Genomic DNA, 12,356 nt, shown 5'->3' on the forward strand with positions numbered 1-12,356 from the left:
ATATTATGGCTTGTTTCAATTTCTTTGATATTAATGATATATTCAAAAGTGCGCTTAAGCCAATTAAATTATTCACAACTAATAGAATACATTAAAAAAATATATTTAATTTCAGTTTAATTGTAAATATTAGCATATATTTTACATTGTAAAACCTTATAACGTGCTCTTTGATTATACACAACTATCTATTAATGAAGTTTGAATTAAAATTTAACGGGCCGATTAAGTTTGCTTTGAGTCGAGTAGTATTAATTATCTTTCGAAGTTTAGAACGATATTAATATATTATACAACATACATTATATGGTAGGTACCAACTTCGTCTTAAGTATATAAGAAGGCCATATGCAATAAACAATTTTTACGAAAAACAATTACTATTTGACTTTCTATAGCAGTTCTTGATCTAGCTTTATCGATTTAATTAAAATCCAATTTACTTTTACACGCTAAATTTCAATAGCTATGCCATCATTCGTGACACTGTTTCTTTCGCGAATCCAACCAACGACTTTTGCTTTTGTCTTTCATCTTGTGGTTGAACTTCACTAAGTATAACCCTTACACGTTGTGAAGTAGAAATAAAATGAGTATATTATAAGGTGCTTTTGTCAATATAGTTTTGTAGTGTTCAATAATACCTAGCCTTGTGTGATCGTCTCGAGCGCGATGAGAGGTCAAGCTCGCTGGCGGCGGAACACGCAGTGCCGGCCTGCAGCGAGCCGCGCGAGCCACCCAGCCGCCGCGAACCCAACCGACACGTCATCATTTCTGAAACAAACCATATAAAATCATTTACTTAGTGGCAGAGCCATGTGCAAACCCTATGAGTACACAATATACCGCCAAACTGCAATACTTGTAGCGTGGGCAGAGCCATTGTAACTACAGATAAACTAGCCATAACATCATAGTTGGTGCAGTGCCTGGATTGGCAATAACTAGCATTGTTGTATTCCGGTTTGTAGAATGAGAGAGCCGGTTTAACTATAGGTAAATTAGACATCAAATCTTTGTCCAAGGTTGGTGGAGCATTGGAGTTGTAAGGAATCGTTAATATACCAGTGTCCATAACAGGTCCATGTACACTTTATAAAAAAAAGAAACGAGAAAACATTGATTATAAAAGCTTGAATTGTATTCGGGGTATAAAGTGTAAATTCAACGTCAAAAACGTTTTTTTTTTTTTGACGAAAATCCATTATAATGTACCGACGGCTGTTTGTATCAGAACATTGTACTTTTATTTTGTAGTAACAAACATTATATTATATTCATTCTCGTATAAAGTGTTTGTTTAATAATAACACATTTTTCAATTGAGTGAATAAAATTTTAAATACAGTATCGTGGAATACTGAATGTTATGAACAATGTAGATATTGAATGTAAAGGGCAATTCCATAAGCTTGTTTATGAATGTAAAAGTAACTTTGCCTGTCCGTCTGCAACGCTTGCAAGATTATAACACTGAATTGATTTTGATGAAACTATTAATAAAGTAAGCTTGAACCCCAGGGATGAATATACATCACCTCTGAGAGGTTAGGGCTAAAAGGTTGTAAACAAGTTCTTGAAGCATTTTCGTTGCAATCAGAATACCAAGTGAACAAAACCGCGGTTTTATCTATAATTTTATAAGTATTCATCCATTATTTTACAAAACTACAAAATAGTATCTTTATGTTAATAACCTAATATTGAATTAATTTCTTAATTGTGTCTTACAATTAAGAAATTAATAAATTGAAAAAACTAAATTAGGAAATTGAACAAACCAGCCTTAATTTGAATTTGTATTGATGTTGCTTCTCAATATCACTGCCTTCTTTAAAATAAATTATAAATTCAATAGATTTATGTACTTTCTTCTATTTACTAATAAAATTAATACAATCATCAAATGTATTTCAGAGTGTTCAATTATATAACAGACGAAGTTTTACAGTTGACCATAGCAAAAATAAAATGGATTTATAAAAGTTAAGCGAAATACTGTAACAAAGTACCTTTATAAGAAATATAATGTTTCACTTGTAATATTTAGTAAGTTCGACAACTATTACACGTAAAATAAAATACCTTAAACGTCCATCATCAAAACAATACCAGCAAAAATACCAAAACCTTTTAACGTCTCGTACGAACGAAGGTCAAATAAAAGGAAAACAATAGAGACAATGAAAGCGAGCCATCTTGCGAAGCAAATAAAATGAATAAATCGAATAAAGCCTATTCTTGGGCCGACTCTTTTTATAAACTGTCGTCCACAATTTTGTTCATTGAGGCGCCACTCCCCTAAAGATCCGGTCCAAATTACAAGGATGAAAGAAACTCCATCGTACCGCACTAAGGTGTAAAAATTTTAGGGTACGGATAAAATCGATTGCAATCAACCGAAACTGGGTCTGATAAGTTTATATAACGATATCATTTTTTGAGATAACAAATACGAGTTTTTTTACATAAATATATAATACAAACGCATTTATATGAATATTAAAAATATTTTTTTATTCAAGGTCTCGAAAAGACCTATGAATGGATATTACAATACTTAATCAAAGTAACTGAAAGTAGATTCTATCACATAGAACTGGCAAAAACCTCAGAAGGCTACGAGTATATGGCTAACTTGTAACTTTTGAGGGAATTATTTTTGAAGCCGCAAGACTGCGTCTTCTTCTTTTGATTGGAATAATGACACAAACTGTTTTATAACGTTTTATAATAAGGCCGTCAGTGAATATACCAATTTACAACCAATGGGTGTATGATAGTTATCATTAATTATTATCAATACAAATCAACCTCTTCTATCGTTCTCTTTTCAAATGCAATTCGTAACACGATTGAAAACGTAATAGGTAGGTAAACGAGTTGTGACGTCATAAACGTAAATGTAAACGGCCGTGTATATAGACGCGTACGTTGTTTCATTCGCAGCAGGCAGTGGTTTCGGTAAATTTTAATGACATGTTACGTCGCAGTGCGGAGTACGGGTGCGAAAAGCCAGCTCTGGTTACCGTCTGCCTGCTTATCATACGTTATTGCTGTATCTGGATAAACAGATTAAATTCGTTATGCCGGCTTTTCCCGCAAAAAGATTAATTCGTCGGTTTAATGAGGGCACGTGCGGCGCGGGATATTTCATTATTTTGCATTGATGTCAGTAAACTTATCAAACGATGAATCGATGCGAGTGTTCATTGTTAAGATTTCAATGAAATAAAGTTCTGATGATGATATATTTGTGTAAACAAATTGATCGAGTAATCCACTATACTAATTTACAAAGAAGATCATCACACGTATTTAGAAAAAGCGTTATTCCTTTTCCCCTTTTCAACCTACTTCAAAAAGGAGGAGGTTATCAATTCGTCTGCATTTTTTTTATGTTTGTTATGTGTTTGTAACTTCGTCAACCAAACTTCGTCAAAGCATTAGGCGATGGATACGCACACGAAAGAATTTCACCCAAAATATTCAGGTTTCCTGGTCACAACGCCAGAGGAGAAATTTTAAAAGCAATTGTAAAATATAAAATCGCAGTATTACTTTAAAGGTTAACAAATATAGATTAAACATTAACTTTTATAATTTATTTTAAATTTCTAAACCAGCATAGATCTAGAAATTTGGCTTTTAAAATACAACCGAACTCTAAAATACACCCTAATTTTCCACCACTACCCTAATATATACTAATAAAACTAACACCAACTATATAACGATTTTTCTATCCGGAAGCGAACACATAAATTGTTAAAATTTACCCCAAATATTCGCGTCATATCACACGATACAAGTCTGAAGCCAGTTTAAATCATGAGATAACTTGAACGCAATTCTGAAGCCATTGTCACGAAAAAGAGGCCTTTTCTTATACTCATAAAGTTTATGTGGTATTGAGAAAATATATAGAGTTATGCAATTATTGAAGCGACAACATGACTCGGGTCTTGCTTTTGTCTTAATCTTGGCAAGGAAAGGTTTTCCATTAATTTAACTTTAAATAATACAGGATTTACTACCACGAATACATGGGTGTCAGTTGTTCTCATTGAAATTTTAGACAACTCCATTGCTTCTATCGGATAACCCATTTTTTACGAATATAATTAGCTAAAGATTTAATTTTCGAATGCCCAAGTTCGTCAACCTTTTCAAATAGAATTTTGTTAGTTACTTTCTTTTTATTTTCATCCGTGTAAATTAAAATTGCTGCTAGAAAATTCGAAATTTTTGCGCGCTTTGATAAAATCGGTGACTGAAGGCATAACGTCCGTACACACTGCACGGTACACAAAACGAATGCTAAATCTTGTCGTCTGTTACGACGTGTTTGATCGTTGGATCCGGTTCATTGGACCACATCGGCACTGTCTGATAATACGTAAAAAATATTTTACATCGAGTTCTCTAATTTGTGTGCACTTATGTTTGCAAAAACCAATTATGTCCTGGGCTGTTGGGTAACCTCACTAAGATAGGCTGCAGCCGAAATCTACCTACATGTCAACACACTTAGAATAGCAGATTGAAGGTATTTAAATTTGGTCTGTTGATGATAGATAAAATATTAAGTTATTTTTTTAAAGATTTTTTAAAATTATTTTTTCTTTCTAAAACAATATTTCTGAATATACTTGCCAAATATAAAAAATAAACTCAATCTGATACCATAAGTTCTCATACAGGTATACCAAGTTATACCCAAAAAAAAACCTATCTTCATGAATGGCAAATCCGATCCTCCTTCTCAGTTCTCGTTCTTCATATCTCTTACCATCATCACGTCTTATTCCACAACGCTAAATAAGAGAAAGAATGTCGATGGTGGTAAGAATTCCTTTTTATTGTCTATAAGATAACTCCTAGGACAAGAGAGACACGGGCACCTGTGCTCAACCAGAGAACAGATGCCAGTGTCACAGCAATGAAACAATACACACTGTCCATATTTAATTAACTACTACATTATTTAATCGAGATTTTTAACTAATAATTATATAATATCATATTTAAGAACCTATAGACGTAACAGTTTCCAAAGCTGCCATCTGCAAACTAACGCTCACTAAAATTTTTAATCACATCCTCAACAAAAACATAAATTTAAATACTTAAAACGAGTATTTATATAATATTTTATAAAAATATATTGCAATGAACACTCATTTAAATCTTTACAGGCATTAAATATATTCGTTTGCCATCCCATTTAAAACAAATAAAAAGTAAATAATTAATATAAACAAAATTTATATTGTGGAAGCAGAAAAACATGCTACTTTCATATTAATTGTACCGGATACGACTACCATTCATTACACGAAGAACTTTTTTAATTCAGTTGCATTCGTAACATATATTATTGAAACATGTTCCGTCATATCTTTAGGTCACGAATTCATTAAAATACGTCGAATAGTTTCGAAATGGAACAGATGCTTCTATTTATAAATGCAGACGTGGAAATACGAGGACGATTAAAAATTCATGAATTCAATGATATCAGTAATATGATGGTACCACAGATGCAAAATACTTCACTGTATGCAAATTATCATTCATTGCGATTCAAGTGTTTATTTGCTTGCTCCACTTTCGCCTCTGAACCGTGATCGTTAAACCGATAACTATTAAATTGATATGATATGCTTTTTTTGTATTTCAATTGTATTCCTGGCGAACAGTAAACGCTAGTCGAGCCATAGATAACACGTAGCCAGCGGCGCGCCGCACTGCGACGCAACATATCATTAAACAGGGAACTGCGAAATACACAAGATCCCATTACAATTAAGTCACAGATTATTATTGTTAGGAGAATACAAAATTATTCGGTATTTAAACATATTGGTATTCTTTTTTTTAAATAATAAATATTGTACATCAAAGTTGCCATACCGATAAAATGCTGATCGTTATGGTAACTAATTATCTGTATCGTATACAGTTTCTGTTGGTACATAGTCACCCTCACCTAAAACACTATTGTTGTAAAAATATTAACCAATTTCTACATAAGCTGATACTTCTAGATCATAATCTTGTGGCTGTCATTTTATAATACGACATCGCTATTTAATATATTATTTAGTGGTAAGGTAGTTTTACGTAGATTTATTTAAATATGAAATCAATTCATTGGATTAAAACTTAGGTGCATAATAAATACTGGTGAACAAAACAGGATTACACAGCAAAAATAAAACTCGAAAAGAGACTTACTCCGGTAAAACTCTAGGGTTTCACAGTGCGTAACTGAATCAGTACAAAAAAAAAGCATCACACGGAATTTCAAATGCCTATTCGACAATACCACACTCGCGAGAACGGTCAGATTTATTTTGCTACGATATTTTGCATTGAAACAAGGTATGTTTGAATACAGTCTGTTAGATTTTCAATTATGCACCGTCACTCAATATTGCATTACTGGTATCACAATAGAATTACAAAATACAAAATGTTATACGGATACATCGGCCATCATACGCTCAAATTTCTCCGAAAGATTATTATGTGAAATAATCAACTAAATGCTCGTCCATTATCAAAATTAGTTCACGTAGATAAAATAGACACTGATATTACAATTATTAGAGCAAATTCGTGCTACGAAACGCAGATGGCTGGGTGCCGCTGTCAAGAAAATAACAAATAATATTGAATGTAATGTAAAATAACACAAATATTGTTTAATCAAAACATTGTATCATAACTACTTAATTTGTAAAGTTTATACAATTCATTAAAAGATCAAACGATTTTTTACGTATAATAAATAAATCTGTAATCTGTTTTAAAGAAGGCTTCGAAATTCAAAATAATTTGACGATATATTTGGTACACAGGGTCTGAAATTAATAATCCAAATTACTATTAATGTACAGCTAGTTGAAATAATTTGAAACATTATTATTATTATTATATGAGTTCTGTGTTATAAATATTCGACAAAAGTTAATTTAGCCAGAAATATTATACTCTGTAAGCTTGTATCGTGAACTTTCTCAGTATGTATATTCCTGGCGATTGTTATCACGAAAATTCTATGTGCTATATCATAAATGTCACTGATATACTCCATTTTCGCTAATTGCTTAAACTTTCTACGAACTCATTAAGATTTATGTCTTATACGTGTTTAAGTGTTGCAAGTTTATAAACAATATACTTTTCGTATGCATAAATGTCGAAATAATATAACAGTAATTTTTTTTTTATTTTAGATTTATTTTATGCCTAATGCATTGTGTGCTTAATCCTTTCTATGGATTTATAGTTAAGCTGTTCGGATGAAATTTTTTATTAAATGCATAAATAAAAAAATATATCTTCCCAATATAGATTAAAGTTACCTATAAATACAACATAGTTTCAAATACATTGTCAAAGTGTACAGCACTATAATATCCGAAGTTATTACGAAAATGTTAATATAAATAAATCAAAATGACAATATCGATAACTCATCAATTGAGTTAATAATGTATTTAATTCAATTCGATATCATGTAAACAAACTGATCGAGAAAAATCGATGCTTATTAACGGCGTTCCTTTTGTTGTTTAAATTAACAGCGAATCAGCGTGCCATTCGCAAGCTATTCAGAAAACGTTCACTCATGCATACATCACGACCGGTTAATTGTATCAAGCCACCAATTAAGTATCGTTTGCATTGTCAAAGTTAAAAGAGACATTATTTTGTTCGCGAAAAATCAAGGGAGATACATCCGTCGAAGCGTTATTGCCAATTCACTTTTTGACCGATCGCGCGTTAAACAGACCCTCTTCACTACAACTTCTCTTTATTTATATTCTTATTAATTTACTCAATTCTTGTATCTTCCTCGTATGCTTCTTCAAAACTACGTATTATAAAACAAAGTCCTCCGACCGACTGTCTGTCTGTATGTTCGCATTAACTACTGAACGGATTTTCTTACTAATAGACATAGGGGAGATTTGAAATTCACAAGGAAGGTTTAAGTATATAATTTATTAAGGTTTTTGTGTGAATAAGTGGAAGTAGAACGACGATTATTAAACATGTCGGAAAAAAGCACCAAAAAAATATATATTTGGTAAAAATATTAAAAAAAAATATGTCCATCCGTGCCGGTCGGTATATAATATAGTCGATATATAATTATAGCTAAAACTAAATTTATCAAAAAACATCCTTTAAAATATTCGGGTCAGTGCACCGGATACCAATTACAGCTAGACAAGTTAGCTGAAGGCTATAATCAAACATTGGTTCGAGTCTCCGTCGTAACAGGTCGTAAGTTTGCCACTTCCCTGGATGTCAATACGAACACAACCTACAATTTTGTAACTCGTCTGCAACTTGTTGCGAGTAAGCAGGGAAGGGTGCTGGCTTGGATCAAAGTTTCCGCTCTAAACTATAGTACTTACAGCTTCTGAACAAAGGCTGAACAAAATTACATATAGATTTACCTTCAACGTTCGAAATTAATTTGCATTTAATTTGATACGAGCACTCTGATAAGTTGCTAAAATCAATGTTAAATGTGATTTTCTGTGAGTGTTTCTCTGAGTGTCTTCAGTATTCAACTCATTCCGTACAATGTAAATTGTGTTATCAAAAACTAACGACCCACCCTGGATTCACACGGGTGTAATACTGATAGTAAATATACTACAGAATTTGTTTATTTACGACATCACTTTAGAAACATCTGAAAATTATCAGTGATTCTTTACTATATTGTCCATGTGTTATATACAAAAAACCATTCTCTCTTATTACTTTATCTATTAAAAAAAACCGCATTAAATCCGTAATTTTAAATATATAAGCATACATAGGGACAGACAGCGGTAAGCAACTTTTTTTACCACGTATTGATATCAGTACTAATTATAAATTAGTAGATAACTAGTACCGACTGAACTGAGATGGCCCAGTGGTTAGAACGCGTACATCTTAACCGATGATTTCGGGTTCAAACCCAGGCAAGCACCACTAAATATATGTGCTTAATTTGTGTTTATAATTCATCTCATGCTCGGCGGTGAAGGACAACATCGTAAGGAAACCCGCATGTGTCTAATTTCATCGAAATTCTGCCATTATGCATTCCACCAACCCGCATTGGAACAACGTGGTGGAATATGTTCCAAAACCCTCTCCTTAATGGCAGACGAGGCCTTATCTCAGCAGTGGGAAATGTACAGGCTATTACTTTAGTACCGATTGCCTATCGTGGTTAGTCCGTAGCGTTATATAACATAATAGTGAGTTTTGATACGTTTTCTAATCCCATAAAGCATGACCTTATTTATTTTTCTTGGCGAGCCAAAGACGATAGTCGTGATGATAACGGGTCGATGAGATAAAAGTTCCTTCCATAATTCATGTAACTGTGTCTTAAAGTTCGTGATGTACTATATTAATAAAAAAACAACAGGGACATTCATTTTACCATTCTTGCCACCATTCCACGCGATCAAGATTTATACCATAACTAGTTTCAGTTAATATTTGTATATATTAAATTATTGCATTTAATGTTATTATTTTTTTATGGTATGGGTTGGCGGACTAGCATATGGGCCACCATAGACAATGACGCTGTAAGAAATATTAACTATTCCTTACATCATCAATGTGCCACCAACCTTTTGAACTAAGATGTTATGTCCCTTGTGCCTGTAATTACACTGACTCACTCACCCTTCAAACCGGAACACAACAATACTGAGTACTGTTATTTGGCGGCACAAAGCCCTACCACCAAGTATTTTTTTTTATTATATAATTAATTCTTATGTTAATAAAGATATTTAATTATAAAAAAGATCTTTGACTTATTTACGTAAAGCCTTATGTCCTTTGTTGGAGTTCCAGTTTGTTTCATACCAAATTTCATCAAATTCGGTTCAGCGGTTTAGTCGTGAAAGAGTGACATACAAATAGACAGACAAAGTTACTTTCACATTTATAATATTAATATAGATATAATAGACTCCTTACAACATAGATATAGTATTTATTAAATAACAACATATACACGGAAATTAAAGTTTCAAATTAACAAGTTAGCGTCATAATTTAACAGCTTCTAAATAATTTATCATACATATTTGAATTACACTAACCGTTTATATTTAATAAATAAATAAATATGACACAACACCACATACATTGCTCTGATGCCAAGTAAGTAGCTAAAGCACTTGTGTTATGGAAAATCAGAAGTAACGAAGGTACCACAAACAACCAGACCCAAGACAACCTAGAAAACTAATGATAATCTACATTGACTCGGCCAGGAATCGAACCCGGGACCTCGGAGTGACGTACCCATGAAAACGGGTGTACACACCACTCGACCACGGATGTCGTCAAATTCATTCATTAATTTCAAATATTGTTTAAATACGGTTTAATTTTAAATATTGAAAATTATTATGTTATAAAAATATCCAATAATTTTAGCCAATCTTTGTCGCGTATAAGTTATTATTGTTATGTTAAAGCAATTGTAAAGACACCGGAAGGGTTCAATGATCTCATTCATTACCGTTGTCCTAACTTAGCGCCATTTTAATTAGTTCTGCCATTCGCTCGAGCAAATAACAGAATGGAAACAAATATTCGCCAATATTATCTATACGTGCTCTGCTTAACGAAAATATTAACTTCTTTAACTGTACAGAGAGTATAATGAAATACGTAATTCAATGTTGGAGGCTAATTGTAATAAAACATAAGAATCATTTGAGTGGCCCAGTGGTTAGAATGCGTGCATATTAACCGATTATTTCGGGTTCAAACCCAGGTAAGCACTAATATACATTTGTGTTTAAAATTTATCTCGTGCTCGGCGGTGAAGGAAAACATCATGAGGAAACCTGCATGTGTCTAATTTCATTGAAATTCTGCCACATATGCATTACACCAATCCGCATTGGAACAGCGTGGTGGAATATGTTCCAAGCCCTCTTAGATCAGCAGTGGGGAAATTTACAGGCTGTTACTATAAGAATCATTTATAATAAAAAAATAAAAGATTAAAAAAAAACAATGGACAATCAACGTTGAAAAATTTTGCGACGGCGGTACTACATTAATTTATTTACAGTAGTATAACATTGATATTTCACCTTATTCTATTAAACATTATGTCAAACTTTTATGAAATTTTCAATTGTATAAGAAATATCATTACTGAAACTTTGGTTCAGTAATCGATTTTTTTGTAATCTCTTTCAATGTACAGCCCTCATTGGTGGCCTTTATAAATACAGTAGAATCTATTGGCCGATAAAAAACATCACTCGGTAAGTGAAATTCCGACGGTATTGATTTTGCTGAAACAATTTCAGTTGCTCTCAAACATTAAGTCACTTATCCAGGACTACCGCAAACAACACAGACATAGAATATTTACTCTGTGTTCGCGTAACTCACGCGCGACTGCAGATGAAGCCAACTGGTTATCGTCGGCGGCTTCATCCCTATTTTAGGGGATATTCCTCAGATATTAAATTTAAAAAAACAACAATTTAATCCGTATTTATAATAATATAGATTTTTCACTATTTCAACTATGACCTTGAGATTTAAATAAATAAATATTGGACAACATCACATACATTACTCTGATCCCAATGTATTACAGGTAGCTAAAGCACTAGTGTTTGTACACAACATATAAAAGTAATGAACTTTCTACGTCGACTCGGCCGGGAATCGAACTCGGGACCTTAGAGTGTACCCATGACAACCGGTGAACATAATACTCGACCACGGAGGTCGTCAATTAATCTGAAAATGCTCTTGAGATTTTTAATTAGACATACACAAATTGATACGCGTAGTGATTACATCGTAGACATAATAGTATTCAAGAGTATTAAAAACTTATTTAAATTTACTTTGAAGTTCTGTTATCCTAGTACCTAATTCTTGTCGTATGTTTCAACATCCAGGCAATCGAACAAACTCCTACACAAATGAGCCCCCTGATAGTATATGTATATTTTACATTATAACTTGCCGAAATTATTGATATACATAAGTATTAATAATATAGGCGTAAGTATTAATGTTCCATCCATGCGTGAATATGAAAAATAGTACGTCCCTTGTGCCTTTTATTACACTTGCTCACTGCCACTTCAATACACAATAACGTACATTATGATGAATTAAATAACAAAGTTACCATTTTCTCTGTATTAAATTTCCAATATTGAATATTTTATGGATTCATTTGATGATACATTGAAAAGGAAGGGGAATAAATTCGATAGTCGTTGATTGATAATATGAAAAACGCTAATTACATTTAAAATAAAAATTAGTTA

General features: G+C 32.5%; 1 protein-coding gene across 2 annotated transcripts in view; it reads right to left on the bottom strand.

The window, feature by feature from the left end:
* Window positions 1–772, bottom strand: part of LOC124541893 (cyclic nucleotide-gated cation channel alpha-3) — a 38,765-nt gene extending 37,993 nt beyond the window's left edge. For both annotated transcript variants that reach the window (XM_047119819.1, XM_047119809.1), the window contains exon 1: window positions 645–772. In XM_047119819.1, coding sequence (XP_046975775.1) covers window positions 645–772 — 128 coding nt within the window. The remainder of the gene's footprint in view (window positions 1–644) is intronic.
* Between the last annotated feature and the right edge of the window lie 11,584 nt (window positions 773–12,356).

The sequence above is a fragment of the Vanessa cardui genome, chromosome 2, assembly GCF_905220365.1.
Source record: "Vanessa cardui chromosome 2, ilVanCard2.1, whole genome shotgun sequence".
Lineage (NCBI taxonomy): Eukaryota > Metazoa > Arthropoda > Insecta > Lepidoptera > Nymphalidae > Vanessa > Vanessa cardui.